Here is a 19,802-nt window from a genome sequence, read left to right as displayed (position 1 = left end):
ATATCAAAATAATTATTAAGAAAATTGCTTAAGATTTTAATAGACAGAAATCTTTTTGTACAAATTATAAAAAAAATACTTTAATACTAAAATAGAAACTAATCTAGAAATTTAACTAAGTAATATAAAAATAACAATATTTTATTTCATACCTTATTAGTAATATCATAATAATAACATAATATTCTGCTTTTATAATAATTTGTGTATATATACACACAAATACAAAAATTATTATAAAAGCAGAATACCGTTTTTCGATGTGACCATTATAATATGTATATTAAATATATATTAAACAGAGTACCCGCCGCTTTCTGTTCGCTTAGGTAGGTATATCTTTTAAATTACGCAACGGATTTTTTCAATAATAGATGGGAAGGTTTATGGGTATAATAATACTACATGCGTGTTATAGTGTAAGCCGAGAAATTCAAAGATTTGTAATGCAATTGCGAAGCCCAGACTGATCGCTAGTTACACAATATATTGTAAATAATATTACTTAGTACCTACTTAGTGCCTAAGTAAGAGCGAACTACGTGCTTGTAGGTAAACGCTTACAACCGTTTTGCGGGACAAAGAATGTGTAAACATTGTTAAAAACGAAAATTGTTTGTTTATCCATTTTCATGAAATGAATGCAAAATAATTTAAATACATCTACAGTCAATTTTGTATTTCCTTAATTAAGCTTTTAATTTACTTGGAAAATGAAAGTAAAATAATTATGAAATAATAATTAAAGTGTAATAACTTTAATAATAATTTTGTTCTACAAAAGTTCTAGGTAAGGCCTACAGACCTACACCTAGTTATAGGTACTAAGTAGTAGTACCTACTAGTTATCGAAAATAATAAAAAAAGTAGACGGACTAAGTTAATCTTTCTCAACTTCATAATCCATTGCTTATTATAAATTATATCTAAACATGTAAATTTTAATATATTGTATAATATAAATGGTATTACAATTTTATTACAGCAAAGAAACTACAGATAATTAAAATTCTTAACACAAAAACAGCCATCTAGCGTCAAATGTTCAAGACTCGTACCTTGCGTTGTTGCCTCTGTTCCGGGGTAAGCAATGAAACTTTATTTTCTATATCACTCTAATATATATCGCCATCTCTTTCTTACAAAGCCATTTGTACTTATGTGTGTCTGCCTTGTAAAGCTGTGTGCTTAACACATACATACAATAATGCTGCGCTTGTTTAGCCTTGGCCCAACGGTCGTTTGAACGGGACGTGTTGACTTGGCTGCCGAGACGCGAAACTCGTATGAAAAATACGCGCCAAAGTTTTCTCTGTAATATAAGGAAAACAGTTTTCCGGTGATGTGACAAGAGTTTTCAAGTGAATTTAAAAGTGACTACAAGCAAAATAGTGTTGTAAAAACATCGTTTTAAGTAAAGTGCTCAAGTGTGGATAAACGAAGAGACGAAGTTGGATTTAAACACTACATAAAAATATGGTTGTAAGATGGGCGCATAATATTAGTTTGGAAGTGAATTAAATTGTTGAGAAAGTCTCTTCTGTCAACATGGATGCCAGCCGGCTGCTTTCACCGTTTATTTTGCTGCTGATTTGTGCAGGTAAGCGGACCTACCTACTTACTTTACTTTCCTACTCAACTTACCTCGTCGCACCGCGGGCCGCAGCGGCCAGCGCGCTGCGTCTATGTATCAACAAACTGGCTTTGTATCTGTGAGTTTACATTTTATATGAATGTGTGTGTACGTGTATGTGATTGTGTGTTAAGTGTTTGTGGATTCTTTCTTTTCTTTGCATGGCTTGCCTGCATGCAGTAAACTAAAAAATATACCTGCATCACAATGTCTGGCCATATAATACTGCGGTTTCTAAGTAAATGTTATACGTCTCTTCTAACATTTACTTATAACCAGCAGTTTTTTATTTTATATATATAAAATTTACCAATTAATCTGAGGATCAGACAGAACGCAATAAAAAGCAGATTTTACTAATTGGTAATACAAGTAAAGTATTATTAATTTCTTAGAAATATTAAAGTATATATAATACTGCAAGAATTTATTATTAATTCACAGAAATCCTAAATTGAAATAACCTCACCTCTATTTTGATATCTCTATAATCTATAAATCCTATAATAATCTCTATAAATTCTATGATGGCAATAACCATTACAATTTTTAAATTAACATTAATAATATAAGATTATTATTCAACATAGACCATATAGTATTTAGAAGATAAATTAGTAAGTAGTCAAAGTAAAATGTCAATTCGAACTGCTTCAAAAGCAAATTGTACCGGGTGAAGCCCATCTGGTCATTTATAAAATTTGGGGGTGTGAACCCAGAATTTTCACTCACAATATTAAATAACTTCTAGCCATTTGATAACTTTTAATTAACAGGTGGTTAGCTAACCCTAAAGTTGTTTTGCTCTGGGCCATTTAGTCTTGCATAATTCCATTTATTTATTAGTTGTTTTAGTCTAAGTGGTTACATTAAACATTAATCATTGTATACATTTAGTCTATAATATAATTGTTATATAAATATTTATTTTATAAAATGAACCATTTAGTCTCAAAGTGAGCAGAACTTCTATGTAGTAAACAAGTAATACAGAAATATTTGAGATTTTATTAATATATTACTAATAATATACTTATTACATAAAATTCGAAATACCGAGTCTTACAAGGGCATTATTAGTGTGTTCCGTATTTCCACCTCCACGCGGTTCTCCCTGGAAACCTCTGGTGCCCGACAAGATATGCTTTTAGGGTCCACCATTCCATTATCATTCATAAAAAAACTATTGGAGCTAATGAAAAAGTTACTATATCACGTTATAATTTGTTAAGAATAAATTTTATAATAGGTACCCGTAGAACAAATGTCATTATTGATTTACGGTTATACGACATGAGTCATTATTTGTGAATTTAAAAGTAATAATGATTAAGAATGCAATGATGATGTCAGTAATAATATATTCACTAATAGTCATATTTCAATCATTTGTTTAATTGGTATATGGCTGGAAAAATTGATTTTAAGTGGATACAAGTTTTAATAGATAACGATGTAAAATGCCGAACAAATTAAACCCAGGTAAAAAATTAAATCTCAAAAAGATGTTTATATATACAGTTTATACTAATGTCAGGTCAGGTTATACTAATGAAATATAAAAATCATTTATTCATTTAGAATATTTTAGTAGCTGATGAACGTCAAGTAATATCTATAAGGAGCCCCATGATATGAAAAATATTATTGTTTGTATCTATTATAAGAAACACTAAAATCTACTTGAATACCTTGAATGACTTAAGCGGATGGATACATATATTTTTGATTATAGGAAACCAGAAATAATCGTGTTTTTTTAATTAACTGCAATTCGTCTCGATTATACATATATATATATATACGCTTATATATCTATGAAGTGTTTTTGTTAACTCGAGTGGTGTGATTATAACTTAAAAACTTAGGGAAAGTTTTATATTTGTTAGTTAATTGCCAAAAATAATATGTATACTTAGTAATTTTTTTTGACAAATACTACGAACTGGTTCAGTATTAAAATAACTTCTATATTTACTTAATTATATAACATAAATAAGGTTTTTTTTTTCATTTAAACATCATCGCCTATGTTATGTACATAGGATTGAATGGAAATATCATATGATAAGTATTTATATGTATATAATTTATTTCCGTACGATAAACAATGTCAGCTGGTATAATCACATAGAGTAGAATATCCCCTTTCGCAGTATTTTTTATGCGTAGGCCCAGGTATGGTTTTGTGCACAAAATAATTACTTATTCCGTAGCTTCCGGTATCAAATACTTTCATTCTTTTCAGCATTTTAAAAATCGACACACAAAGGAAAGACCATAAAATTGTGTATTTAATTTTTAATTTTACTTGTAACGACATAAAACCCTCAGGGCGCGAATTCTATTCTCACTTTTCCACGTTTTTATTTATATATTTAAACAGTTGACTACTAAGTAGGTATTTATTCTGAATTGTTTATCTATACGAATATTATGAAGAGAGAGCGGACTTTGTTATGAGGAAAGTAACCCACTGTAACGAATTGAGAAATTCTTTCACTGTTTGATACATAAGTGAATAATGTTCATTATTCAAGATTGATATAGGTATTTACATACCTATATCAATCTAATAATATTATGGTCATATTTACAAAAGTCACAAAACGCTCAATAGTAAAGACGGACACAAGAGCATATTAAAAAATATATATGAAAAGTATAGATATATAAAATACCATTTTAAACAAAAAGAAACATGCAGGTCACGCGCCACTTGGTGGAACAATATTAAGATGGATCAGGAAACCTTACTATGCAGACAACCCAGAACAGAGTTATCTGGCGTAGATGTACAGGGAGAGACGATCCCAGATAAACTGGGGACATAGTTTGGACAATTATTTAAAGATAAATCTTAGTTTATTAATATTATAGATAAAATTTACATATTTGTATATGATATATAACAAATATGTAAATTTTAGTTTCTTCATATTCCAAAACAGAGAAAATAATAGGTACATCAAACTGAAGCAGATATATATATTATGTGTATCACTCTCTATCGCATACCAATTGTGGTATGCGATAGAGAATTGCGATAATTTGTGGAAAAGTAAATATCTAGGGACCTATTGAGCAGGCTACTTAGTTAGCATCATTAATTATTTCACCTTATTTATAACTAAATGTACTCACTTAAGTTTGTAAAGGCCCATACTAAAGTACGTACCATAACTTATTCATCGTCTGTGAGCCTTGTGGCACAGTCAATATTACAAAATTTCAATACCTTGGGCCTAACCATTTCAATTATTGAGGTCACATTTAGTCGATAGCTATTGTAGTACCCATTTCATTAAAATACGGTACATGTAAATACATTTATAAGGGGGGAAGGATTGTTAGTAATGTCGATTCATAACTCCATTACTAGTAATTTACCAAGTCAGGTTGACCTCCACGCAGTTCCCTCTGGAATCCATTATGTTAATTTCCTGGTGATTTTGTCACTATCGGCTAACTGACCTGACCTCATACTCATCTTATCATCTTTCATTGATGCCCCGCTAGCGTATGTCGGTAGCGCAGGCGATGGAATTGTTTTTTTTTTAATTTGATAATGGAATGGCCATTATGAAACTTAAAAAAAAATTACATCCATAATAAATTTAGTACCTAATATATTAAACATATCACAAAATTTATAATTGTGCATGGAGATTTGCTATTTAAGTCCTTCGGAAAGATGAGCAAGAAGTCATGTCAATTAGCCCATTATTGTGACATATGCACCAGGAATTAACCACGGTGGATTCCAGATGGCCAACGTGGAGGTAGAGCTGACATGGGACATTGCTACCAATGGGATTAATAGTCCTCATTATTAACCACAACCTAATTACTGCCACTTCACGGCTATACACACTTATCGTCAAGTGAGGAGTTACTATTTTGCCAATCCTGTTATATGAAATTAATTCTATTGAAATAAAAATTATACTAGATTAACTAAATAAAATATATATAAAAATAATAAAAGCCCTGGAATTGTCTTGGAGTCTTATTATTTTTATATGTACATATATCCATTGTGAATTGTCACACACCGACGTCTAGTAGCAAGCTAAGCAGAAAATGTGTTATGGTTACTAGACAACTGATAGAAATACATTTTATTTGTAAATGCATACATAATATACATAGAAATAACATCCTGACCAATACAAAAAAATATTGTCGTGAATATAAATGTTTGCATCGTGCGAATCGAATCTACGACCATCGGAAGTGAAGCATTGTACTAATACCATCGATTTAAACAAACTTTATAAAGAAAATAGAATTGTACTGTATTTGTTGGATTTTTTAAATCTATTCGCGTAATTATCAACATCAAAACTGATAATACTTTTTTAAGATTTTTTCATTTACAAAAACTAATATCGATTACATATTTATTGTGTTATATTGAAGTTGCTGTGTCGGTAGTATTTCACAATTCTTATGAATTAGGAAATTAAATTATTCATCTGGGTAACAGTATTATATTCATTATAAAAAAATGTCATTTCATAGTGAAGAAAAGCCATAAATATTTCCGAAGCTCATAATTTATTTAAGAATAATTATGATTAATTATATTCTAGTACGTTGAGTCGACAAATTTATTTAATGAATCTTAATGACAGGTATTTTACGCATATAACAGAAATTGCTATTGTTTCTAAAATAAAAGTACACATAGCTTATTTATTTAAAACTATTTTGTTGTTGTGTAGTTATTGTGGTTTTATTTTATATAAAAATTGTAATAAATATTTGTTTTAACAAAATCTGGTATTGGTATGGAGCATATTCCGAAGACAGCTAATCAATATATGATAGAAAAAAACAATGAGTCTAATCAAACGCGGCACATTGAAGCAGTACCTATACCCAAGATACTGTCAGCGTTGTCATTTTAAATATTGAATGTGGTATAAAAATAGGGAATAAAAAATTTTTTACGAAAGATTATTTATATGAAATTAAATTTCACTATAACTATTGTATTCAATGCTAGTGTTGAATGATTTTAATGTACTAATAAACCATACGAATATGATTTTTTCATGTTGTTAGGCTTTTGCTTTTCATAGACTTAAGTCAATGCCTTTTTTTGCGTTTTGTTATAAGTTTTTTCTTCACTTGGTCCACAAAAAATAGTGTAAGTGTGAGACCATACTAATATTATAAAGATAAAGAGTTTGTTTGTTTCATTCAATAACCTTCTCAACCATCTCTATCTCTATTATGTTACACAGACGAAGTTGCACGGGTCAGCTAGTATTACATAGTATGAAAGTCTTTATTTGATCAAAATATTAAATTTCTTGCATGAAGATTTTGAAGGCTGTTGTTGATTCATGTTACGCATATTTTAAATTAATTAATTGTAATTTATTAGTCATCGCATGTAATTCTAACGGTCTGAAGTATTATAAATCGTAAAACGGTTTCTACTTAATTTAATGTAAATACATGTACCTACTTTAATTAATTGTAACACAAATAGATTTTTAATTAATGATTTACAAATGAAGGATGTACTACTACGCATTTACTCTGAGAACTGTTTACTGCTACTTCAGCTCTTTCACTGTAATTTCTTAATTTTGTATGATTTGCCTAGAGCACAGCAATATTAACTTCTGTTTCCATTAAATATTTTTTTATATCTAACAATAATAAATTGTAGTATTACTATACTATACTATAGTATTCACTTCTTTTTTTTGCAGGTGGTATTGTAGATTTTTAGATTATTATCAAATAATAATCTAAAAGACTAATCTAACGCTGAGAATTATAGTATTAACAATTTGCAATATCCATTAACGTAAAAAAAACGATGTTTTTTTAATACGTTATACATGTGGTTCTTGTTTTTTCCCTCACTTTTTAATGATTTTCGTTATACACTTAATATACTTATTCATATATACAGTAGGTATGTAAATTGAAAATATATATATGTAAACCAGGTATTAGTTATAAGATAAAATGTTTATTTTATAGATAAATGTTAGTTTGTTGTTCGATAGACAAGATTTCATATCATAGGGAATATTATATGCTACTTATTTTATAAACAGAAAATTCTTCGACGGTAGTGTAAATTAGGCGACGGCAACGGGGCCGATGCCGAGAGAGTGAAATCATGTTTTGTAACCGGTTTGTGTGCAGGTGTGCGCCTCGCGCCTGCACGCCCGTCGGCCACTGCCAGCCATCTCTTCGGTTAACAGCGCGTATCTCTTAAATTTAGTCGTTCTACGGTCAAATAATTACATTTGACCGCTTTTACTCTATGTAATTTAGAAAGTATGACTAGGAGTGTCTCTCCGTCACAAATATTCTCCCTGACACAAACCTGAACGATATTAATGTAATCGATTGTTACGATTTGTGAATGTCAATAATGCATTGTAATTACGACTGAGCGCGTAGTATCACGTAAACCTCAGTTACAATTACCTTGAAAGCTTTCCATTTTGCAAATATGTATTACAACACAAAAGGGAATTTATTATAATTTCGGTAGAAAATAAGAATGGAATTAATACAGAACCTACTGTTGTAACAAGATACAGTTAAAATGTATTTGGGAATTTTATTAATATGGCCTCACAATTGAACTTGATATTACGAGTATTTAATTGGAATACCAACATCTAATTAATAATTTGTTAACCAGATTAAAAAATGAAGTACGATATATTTGTGTGTTGTTTAATTGAAAGATAGTAATGGAAACATGTACGTAAGTAAATTAAAAAAAAACGTTCTAGAAACTTCGAGGTTAACTTTAAAACTAATTGGCTAAAATAAAAAAGTACGATTGAAGAAATCGTTATCAGCACAACTCCCCTAATGCAGGTAGTAGTTGGAAAATTTACTTTTACACCTGTCAATTTAGTCTCTGCGATTAAAAAAAAACATACTATAATCAATTAATTTGCACAAAACATCTTAACTAGAGTTTCATTGTAATCCAAATTTCAGGTATTTTATGTACCCTTAACCGCTGCTTTATGTTAACGATTTACTATGATCTAATAGTTCGATTCAAAAGTACACGATTTTCTGACACAATTGCTTACGGATATGTAATGTGATATTTGTATATTGTACTCTATGATAGCTATCAGTTTAATATTGCCTTTATATCTACTGTTTTGTTTTTTTATTGTTACAACAAAATTCAATGTGTCAGCAATACTTTTCATCATGATATTGTAGGTAAGAGCTGATCATGGAAATAAGCACAATTACAGCAACGTAACAAAAGTAAAATATTCTAACTAAAACAAACAAAATATCCCTAGGGTAGCGTAGAGTGACATAATATTCTCCTTTTATAAAGAAAAGCCATGCCCAGCAGTGGTACTGAATATTTGTTATGGATTAATACATTATTACCCTAATAATGTTTAGCGACGTGTTAGATGTCTAACACATCCCTTAGAACGTATACTTCCCATGTAAGATAGTCCCCAATAATTAATTTACGTGAAAGTTACGGAATGTTAATAATGTTCAACGTACCTAACCTTATAAATAATCGATCGTTATAAAGGATGAAACATCTTGAGATACTTCGTTACATTATCTGTTCTAATATTCTGAACCAACTATATTCTTAACAAATATTTATTTACAGGATCACATTTTTTTTCCTGCTAGCCCCATTGCTAACAATGTAGCAGGTATATCTCCACTTAGTGCCCTTTGACATCTTTAAAATTCCTGGTGAATTCGCTACCAAGAGCTATACCGATCTATCATCATTCATATTCCATTAGCGGATTACTAACAATAATATTTTTCTTACTTATTGTAATAATGTAAGCATTAAACTTTTCGTACAGTTCTCAAGTCTACATAAAATCCATGTCAGTTATCAACATAGTCTGTCGACAAGACACATGCCTTTTGTTCCGCTATTGAATATAATTCCCAACGGCTGATATCGTTGTGGTTGAGTTCACAGGGAGCTCGTTGTCTTTTATTACTGCCAGCAAAGAAACGGGGGGCTTCCGCCTGCATGGGACCGATTGTGTAGAGCACTCCACATTTGCTTGTGTCAAGTATTACGTCATATTTCATGCATGCAGCGATTATTTTAAACATATGCGACACTTTAATGGTCATTTCATACATAAGATTTGAACTGTAGCGAATAGAAAATCAGTGTGTGACCAATTTTGATTAATTCAAGTAATTGCTTATGTGATTATTTCTTTGTTACATTGATAATTGGAAATTGTATATAGGTATAGTTATAAATTCAAAATAGTCTACCAAATTATAACAAAACTTATATGTTTTAATGATGTTAGAAATCAAACAAGGTGTGTCGGTGTGAATTGTTCATTAACACCTGAAAATTCCTGATTATAATCATTAAACTCAGTTGGAAAATGTAATATTTAAGTCAAGGGTATAGAGATATTCTATAGATATATTCCCATGAAATTATGCTTACGTGTAACTGAAGACTAATGAGGGTGTTAAAAATGTATTATCCAACGAAGCGATAACAACTCATGTTCATTGCGTGCTACTAATGGCTATAGTTTTCCCTGGTGTCACCCCGGATATCTGTCTTCTTTTTGGTTGTGTTGTCTGTGTTTAGGGACCGACTTTGTTTTATATTTTCAATCAGTTAGCTTGAAAAGTTGTGCTATTCTAAAGAGTCTAACTTCTAAGTAACAATTAGTTGCTAGTAAAGGGGCTATTTTTGCTAACTATATTTGGCGAGGAGATTTTGATACTTATTGTGTGCAGATAATTTATTTTAAATTATTATAGACAAACTAAAACTATTGATGCAATTAGCAAAAGTTATAAATTTACGTTCTGATTTTGCATACACATTTAACAATCCGGCTATGACAGTTTCCGTAAAATCTTAAAATTTTACCCTCGTCATTTTAATCGTGGTCAATCCTAAAATGAGAAAATATTTTTAACATACAGACTTTACAGATAAAGATGAATAGAGTAAACAGCGTACTTACGTGATCTATTTAGTAGGTGTATATTTGACTACATTCTTCAGAAAAAGTTATGCGGTTTATAGAATAATTAAGTATTGTCAATGGTATTTTGAAAGTTGGTATACCAAACCTAAATAAGTGGTTAAACAGGTGTAGATATTTAAAAGAGGTATACTACTGTGCCAGGAATTTAGTGCCTGTCTTTCTTTTTATGTATAATAGTTGGGAATTTACTGATGTACTATGTCTTAGGTTTCTGCTTTTGAAATGTTTGTACATCGGTCTGATGCTTAGCTCTTTAGAGATTACAAACACAATTGAATACTGGAGAGAGATTAGAAGTTTGTTTCGGATCAGATGTTACAAAAGAAAACCTAATGGCGAAAACTTCGCTCGTTTATAGAATGACACAACATTTTATCTTAGCAAACAAAACTTGTTTGCCCGAATACATCATAAAATAAATATACACCATAGTACTCTATTTCTATGCAGTATTATTTTTATGATATATTCATCAGTTATATGTCCGTAAAAGGTAACACAAAAATGGCAATAAATTTAAATTTTTAGATAGTATATAATTCATTTATACATTAATAAATGAATTATAACTGCATATTTGTGTGTATTAAGGACTAGATAAATAGATATGTCTTTATACGTCTTTATGTTCCGTAATATTTTTTAAATTATGACTTACTTTACCGTACCTACCATAATTTTATTTTAAAATTAGTTAGCAATAATAAAATACAATTATTTTTATGTTTAAAGTTTTCTTCCTAAAGTTTTTTTCCTTCTTTCTTTAAAATACGTATATTTGTAGTGTATAAAATGTGCAAGTAAATAAGTAATATCAATACATACATATTGTAGTTATGTTATACCTTACTTATCAACTGAGTTTCATATCCCGGATGTCATATAAGAAGCGATTATGTAAATAAACAACAGTGCAATGTATGTGCAACAAGAAGAAACCTAAATAATTGAAAGTACACGATTGAAAATATATTTTTAAGATACATTATAATATTTTTGTTAAACACAAATGAGTCAATGTTGTTTTATGACGACTAAAGCAAATAATTTATTTCGTTTCCTAAATAAATATTCTACCTATGTGTATACATGACGATCACAATTATTATTTAAGTAAATAATGAATTAAATATTAGTCGACGTCCGTTATTTTGTGGTGTTGGTTCCCTCAGGATTTGATGAAATACCTGCGTTCCCTTATTTTAGTGCGTTATATATATATAGATTGGGAATCGTGCGTTATATATAGATTGGGAAAAAATCGCCAATTCCTATTTACTTACTGAAACACTAAGCAATGCAGTTTTATGGATTGTCTCAAAGATTTATGATATTATATATATATACTATACTAGTATATATATATACATGTAATATTATTATCACAGATAATATAATATTACCTATTATTATACCATGGATGTAATAGATACTTTGCTGCTACCTACAGCACGTGTTATCATCCATTGTCACTCCGATATGTTATAAAATTGTTCATCTTGCATACATGTTGGACTGACTAACTCACTCACTGAAAATAAATATGATACAATGAAGCACGTATCGTAATTTAAAAAAAGTTTCTACCAAAATGAGATCTCATCTAAGCGAATTAAATAAAAGTCTAGCACAAGGTTAAGTAATTAAAATTTTACCTCATTATAGCTTCTCCACGTAATATAATTTAAGCGCCGAAATAATACATTGAATGGCCCGCCCGATGATGCCATTACTTCACCTGATTCAAATCTTTCAGCCCAAGCCATTGTAATCTCTCCGGTCGTTTATCAAAGTGTTGTTAACCTACTTACAATCATTTATATTTGTCGTCGGCGTGTGACACTTTTTTGCATCGATCTGCTACATCCACTGAAAAGTTACGATACAGTTATTTAAGCTTTCGGAGTTAATTAATTTTGCTACATTATGCATACAATTTCAATTCAAAACCTAAGTTAAAGAAATCCCGGTTGCCTTAGTATGTAAATAGGGCTTGTTTATATTAATATAATAATAATATAATATTTTAGTTTTAGAGGTCCATAATATTTTGTTTAATTATGATGTTGTTTTTTTTTTTTTAATAATTATACATTTCTATTGCCAAATAAACTAACGGTCAAACTATGAAAAATGTTGACCGTTACTCATCACCAGTGACGCTTGCTTTAGAGTTATATTATGAGGGGCGTTTAGACCCAATGTATTTTGCTATCATCTCTCCTGTATTCTCATCCATTCACAAGTAACGATGTCTTTGAATGGTGTAATTTTAAATTGCATTGCATTTAATTGCATCTACTTATCTCATACCGTCATCAATTAGGCACTTGTTTGTTTATTACAAAGACACTCAAATTTCCATTGTTTTAACTTATCTAAATAAATGTATTTGTACTTTGTTTATTTAACGGAAGATTTTATATCAAGTCGCCTAAATGCAGTACCTCTGTTTCACTTTTTTCTGCTACCTAGCAGATTACTTAGAAAACCGTGTTTCGCTATAAAGAGTGAGATATGGCATTGGAATTATAGGGTGTATGATTATGGAGGTATAACATTTGTTTTCGAAAATGGAAACGTATGACGAATATCAAAAGTTTAGTATATTTGAAGTTTCTGATGTTTTCATATACTGTCACCTATCCGTGAATCGCGCTAGGAGAGAATTACTACTTTCTATTTAGCTGCTAGCTGTTATTTAAAATATATATATATTGTATTTGTATTATTGGATTTATCTTACAAAATCTTGCTATTTTATATATCTACCTACGTGTTTTAATGCCATAATGATTTATACATTATACTCCCTAAACGTATATTTTGTTAGCTTAAGCTTGTTTACTCGTTATAACGACGCGGCCGAGCAAGAAAATAAAAAACACAGAATGGTATACTCCAATTACTTTAATGTTTTGTGATTATTTGAACAAGAAATTTTGAAGTTTACCAAAGTGTACTTAACGTTTTTATACAATTATTTGTTTGTTTATAAATTTATGAATATTTAGCATGTGGCCGTTAAATTTTGTTTTAATGTATATAAAATATGAATGTAACCTTTTATATTGAACTCGTAGTTCTAAAACCAAATTCTGAACAGATAACAAACAATTATATTTTAGATTACACGACATCTACAACATTGTGCCCGTACAACTTTTGATGACGCTAGATAGTGCTCGGATTATTTATCTGTTCTGTGTATTCAGTGTTGCCAACAATGTTCTTGTTAGCCCATAAATAGAACTCTTTAAAATCAATAAATATATGACCTATGTTAATAATGAAACTAAAATAGTCAGTAAAATATAATTTTGCTTGAAAAAGACGCTTATTTTAAATATAAATATCATGATATAATAAAAAGACGGTTATTATTCGGTTTTATTCAAAAAACTATTAAGTTAAAAAGCATTCTAATATGATTTTTTAGCAGTACCGTTAAGTAACCATTACATTTTTGCAATAAGTAACAATAGGAGAGAAATGTTTTTTAATTTGCAGTTTTCTTACCATCTAATATTGCGAGTCCGAACGGTCGTCGGATCAAATCCTAGTGGTAAACTCACAAGGTGGCAACACTATGTGTATAACTGCATATGTTATTTTTTGTCGCGTAGACAGTTGGTATGGAAACCTATGCTCAATCGTAGCCAAAGGATGTAACAGTGCAACCAATTATGAACCTAACATTGATACATATAAGAATTATAATTCGTTAGTTTTCAAATATACGGATGCATCAGGACTGCTCTATTGTTCATATTGTTGTATATGTACATGTTTACATGCATAATACCCACTTTGGACTACCAGAGGGGTTTAAAAGAGCTAAGAGGGGGGAAAACAAACAAACTCGATATAACATTATAAACATTAGTAAGGAAACTAACTGTATATGAAGTGAAAAGAATCGTCTTAACCATTAAATAAACTATAAACACAATTAAACTTAGTTCAGAATTGGAGAAAACAGTATGACATATAAATAATGCAGTACAGAATAATAAACTTATTTTGAAGTTGATTAAAACCGAGATAATAAAGGTAGACTAGTATATCAATTATTAATACAACATTGTAAGTTCATTTAAGAAGTATTATTCAATAGCCAGGTTTCTCCAAATTTATGCCGTCTATATAGCATCCAAAAAAAAGCTTATTCTAATATACGACAATTGATGAACTTAATTAGATAAACAAAGTTAATTTGGATTTACCAACCTATATTTACGTAGATACTCTTTACAAGCCCTCTGAGATTACTTTCCACCGGTTACAGAAGATTTATAGAAGTAAGTTTATATTAATGCGTATAGAAAAAGCGATTTAATTTCAATCCATTGCAGCTTCTACAATGTGGATTGACCAAGTGGCGTTACCACCGAAAAGTATACAAATATTATAAAGTGGTAAAGTGAGTTTATAAGGTTATAGGGGTTAATTTCTGGATGTACAGAAAAAATTTTGAATATTCTTTTAAAACTAGAAAGCTCCGTTATTTTTTAGTGTCATATATGATATATAGCATCAAGCTACAGGTAATAGAACCGTAGCTGTAATGAAAAATGTTACAAAAACTGAAAAAATATGTCAAAAATGCAGTTGCGCTGGCCAGTTAATCTAATATAATATTTATTCAATATACTTAATAGAAATATTTTTTTATGTAATTTGGATAGTAATCATAATCTTTCATTGTCACATCTTATCCGCCAACCGAAACAGAGCTTCTGTTGGCGAACAGACTGAGTTAACCACGCAGCCGACTTTGTACAAAGTCTACCTATAGTTAAATATTAATGATTTTCATTTAAACAACATAAGAGGCAAACGCCACGGGGGCAATCGACGTTGATGCCTACCGCCACAGATCCCTTAATTTCAACTGTGGTAAAGTTCAAACACACGCTGATAGGCAGAATACGACCTTACGGCATAACGGCATTACTCGAATTGTATTTTAGAATGAAATTAGTAATATCCGATATCTATATGGTGTCAAGTAAATTCCTATCTGTGTCTCACGTAAGTTTGTCCTTTGATCACTAACTAGTACAGTCGAGGAGCAGTGTACTATTAGTTGGTGGGTTAACATAATTACTATAAATTAATATATATATATAAACCCGCACTAACTTCTCCTCAGTGAACAGACAGAGGGCATTACATTATTAAACATTGAATATATCTGTATTTTGGAGTCATTAATGTACGAATATTGATCTCGTTACATTATGTAATGTTATAAGACGTTAAAAACTTTTAATTAGACAATTAACTTCATAAATTGTCGTATTGATCTAATTTTGATATATAATTATCACATTATTGAAGTTTTTCGAGCAAAATTACATCAATACGACAATTTATGAAGTTAATTGTCTTTTACGTTTATTCACTTCAGGGATAATAGATACATGCACTATGTAGTAGTTGATTACTGAAAGGGCCTATCATACTGTTATCTACTGCGCCCATTGTATTTTATCGTATCAAAAGGGTTAATTTCATATATACATCAAACGAGAAAAGCGTCGTAACACCCTACGGACCCGCATTTATCTTATACAATTTCTTCTCGTCAATTGTACTTGTTGTTAAACGTTTCTAATGTACACAAAAGAACAAAACTCAAATAATTGAATTCAATTTGGCTGCAGGTACTGTTTATAATGAAATTAATCTGTAAAGAAGGTTATGTAAATTATATTCTTAAATTGATCTCATACAGTGTATATAAATAGAAAACTGGACCCAAATTAAGTGTATTCGATACCATATAACTGATATTGTTTACTGAATTGTGGTTCGCTAATTAGAATCGATTTGAATTTTGCCTCACCTGACTATACACGTATATGTAAACATCTTTCATGTCTCGTATATTATGGGTCAGGTTTATTATTCATCCTCGTACATCGTCAAATAACGTCATAGTTAGATATAGGTATTAGTTATTGAAAAATTTATTAATAAATTTCCGAAGACAAAATCTCGTACAGAATTGTGTGAGGATACAGACTTTATCGCACTTCGTACCGAAGACCAAAATCGTCTTTCGATTTTAGCATCCCTGAAAATAAGGCTTCACAAAAATGTTAAGCCGTGCTAAATACCTACGCCAGCAAATGATGTCACAGAGGTCGCTAGAATGAGTTTTTTCATTGTTTCGTAGAAGATGAGACCGTCTTGGTACGGTGAATGTTGTTGACCCACATCGTTCTTTTACTACTTATTTATTCATGTGGTTTATTATATTGACGATGTGGTTTGTTTATAATGCTCTTTACAAAAACCAATGTGAAATTATAGATGCTTGTAACTTCAGAGTCTGTGTAATTTGACATTTTACTCTATAAAAATGCTCATAGAGGGTAATTATTCCTACGTACGTTATGTTTTGTTACACTTGAAATCATAATTAAAAATCACTTGTTTCTTTTTTTGAGAAACATATTGTAAATCTGAAATTTTATTTTATCTATTGTTGTGTCGTATTCGTGTAAACTTCAGCATTTCAAATGCTTTTTTTTTGTCCAGAAAGTAAACAACTTTCGTGCGATATGACAAAAAGAGGGATGGTAATTTTTGTCATAAATCAGAAACAACAAAAAGTCACAAAGTTGAGCGGTCGTGCAGTTTAAGTAATGTAAACAGATACAGACGTCTATCACGTCTCTCTTCATTAAAATATTCCAATTCTAAAAAAACAGATACTCATATCCTTTGTACAGTTACTACGTAGATAACGAAAAATTTCGAAGTGAAGTTTTTAAGAACTTATCTATTTGCTACAATATTCTTACCAGTTACAAACACAATATCACGGTTGTAAGAAACTGAAAAGTATTTTGTGAAACGAAATATCTAGTTACGTTATAATATTTAATCAGACTCTTTAATTAGGTATTGTTTTCATATTATAGCGAAATATGGTATATTATTGAGTAAGCAAAAGGAATTGTTAGGCTCGTGCTACGCTTTCATTAACAGAATTATGATATAGTTGCATGATGCACGATAACTTATTTCGTAACAGTTCAAAGTCATGATATAAAACTATCGATTGTTTGCACACTATAGAACTATACTACTATTTTATTTTTTATAATATTTATTGGTAATTAAAACAATAGTTTAATAAATTGAGCATTGTGGTCTAGTGGTTTAATGCCCTGACTTCCACCCAAGAGGTTGTGAGGTTAAATATGGCTGACATAATAAGTGTCAATTTATGTTTCTGACTATATGGAGTCCCATTAAAGGAAACACCGATATCTCACCAAAATTAATACTACATACGGTGGTAGGGCCACCCCCTGCTACGTTGGATTCAAATTGGGTTTATTTATGTATAAAATGTGGTCATGTCCAGTGTTACTTTCACCACAACACAGTTGACAATATTTCTAACCACACTTGTTTTTTTATAGAATGGTATTACCACTTTTGACTGATCGTTATGATATTCACAAATATATACTACTTGGGATATTTCATATAACACAGAACGTAAGTTATAATGTATGCGCGTACAAATCTAGGTTGATAATGAATATTTTTCCCTTCACACAGTAACAAAATATAAAAGTATAAGAACATGGAAACTAATTACATATCGTATAGATCGTGAAGTATATGGGTTCATGAAAAATTACGTTTCAAAGCCGAGTTCTCTGTGAAAACAAGCTGAAAAAGCACTAATGAGTGCTCTTTTGTTTATGAAGGCGGTAACAATTCACGGTATTTATATTACTATTATGTTCATATGTTACATTATATATTTGAAATTACAATAATTATACAGACTACATTTGGAGTGGTTTATATAATCTGAAATCCAGTCAGGTGGTAGGTAGACAAAACTAAGTATTAAAGACTTTCTGGTTGATTATTGTAATATACTTCGTTCGATATTTTAATATGATTATAATCATATTAAGTTCGTAATCCTATAAGAACATTGGTACTAAGTTTAAAAGCTAAATTCATACTTCGAGTATATGCTACGAGTACGAATAGAGAACATACTAATGTCTGACTTTAAATACTTTGATAGTTACAGTCTATTATATTTCGCCATTTAATATAACATTCACAATAATTTAAAAAACAACTCTAAAAAAGGGCGCAATGCATGTTGTATATACCAAAACAACTTAAGATTCAAAGCGTAGGTTGTCTGTTTTCTTCAAGAGAACAAATTTTCATTCCCCAGTTCTTGTGAATTGGGGTACCTTTAAATAATTTATTTCGTAATTTCTGTATACACCTGCGTGGTGGTACAAGTGAGGTAACCTTTCAGAATTTTCAGAATCAACGTAAAGATGACAGTAGGTATTGTAAAAAGGCTGTGACGCGTATTGATGGGCAACTGATACGAGTTAATCATGGTTGAGTGGAACGTTATGAAGGTACTTTGTAACGAGGACGGTAATGCCATAATAATGATGTTATGGCTTCTCATTTATAACTAGCTAGATATATACCGTGTCGCTGTCCATGTATAATATATAGACTAACCAATGATGTTCTACATCTAAATGGAACATCTATGGAAGAAAAAATAATAAAATTTTACTAATAATTAAGTACCCAAAAATTTATTGATCCACTCCTAAGGTTAAGGTCAAAATAGCTATCTCTGCTATAGAGCTGTTCGTTTTCTAATTCATAATTATTGTTTTATTATTTCTAAATTTTAATTTTCTGTGACAAAATACTCCAATAGGCAAAAAGCTTTGTTGAAAGTTCCACTGAACAAACAAACAATATATTTTAAGAAGTTCTAGTTATTATTATTAAAAAGTCAATTGAGTTTATAAAAAAACATAGTTTGTTCATACAGCCGATAGCGAATTTTAATTCTGTGGAATCGGTTTTAAATAAATTTCTGGAAATCTCAATTATTCTTAAACCAGTAATTCGGATATAGATATTTTTAAACGAGCAGACCCTTATTTGTCCATTACAATGAGAGGACTCTCAACTCTTTCTTCAATCTACTTAATTTCAATTAAGGAAAATTGCGTTGATTGTAAACAAATCGGCGTATACCTATTGTCTGGGACTTAAAACAAGGTGTATTTATAATAATGTATTCTGCATGGGTACATTTTGTAAGACAA

At 30.2% G+C, this 19,802-nt stretch overlaps 2 protein-coding genes across 2 annotated transcripts in view; one reads left to right on the top strand and one right to left on the bottom strand.

Moving 5' to 3' along the window:
• LOC131842079 (juvenile hormone esterase-like) overlaps window positions 1-1,682 on the bottom strand; it is a 63,041-nt gene extending 61,359 nt beyond the window's left edge. Inside the window, exon 1 of the mRNA XM_059190565.1 lies at window positions 1,645-1,682. The gene's annotated coding sequence lies outside the window, so the exon portion shown is untranslated. The remainder of the gene's footprint in view (window positions 1-1,644) is intronic.
• The window catches only part of LOC131842077 (hemicentin-1-like), an 86,635-nt gene continuing 68,071 nt past the window's right edge, over window positions 1,239-19,802 (top strand). Inside the window, exon 1 of the mRNA XM_059190563.1 lies at window positions 1,239-1,600. Within this exon, the coding sequence (XP_059046546.1) occupies window positions 1,549-1,600 (52 nt within the window). The 5' untranslated portion in view covers window positions 1,239-1,548. The remainder of the gene's footprint in view (window positions 1,601-19,802) is intronic.

Source organism: Achroia grisella, unplaced genomic scaffold (assembly GCF_030625045.1).
Source record: "Achroia grisella isolate CSIRO2021 unplaced genomic scaffold, CSIRO_AGI_Agris_v1 utg204, whole genome shotgun sequence".
Classification (NCBI taxonomy): domain Eukaryota; kingdom Metazoa; phylum Arthropoda; class Insecta; order Lepidoptera; family Pyralidae; genus Achroia; species Achroia grisella.
Note: the sequence above shows the minus strand (reverse complement) of the source record. Positions and strands in the feature narration are given on the sequence as shown.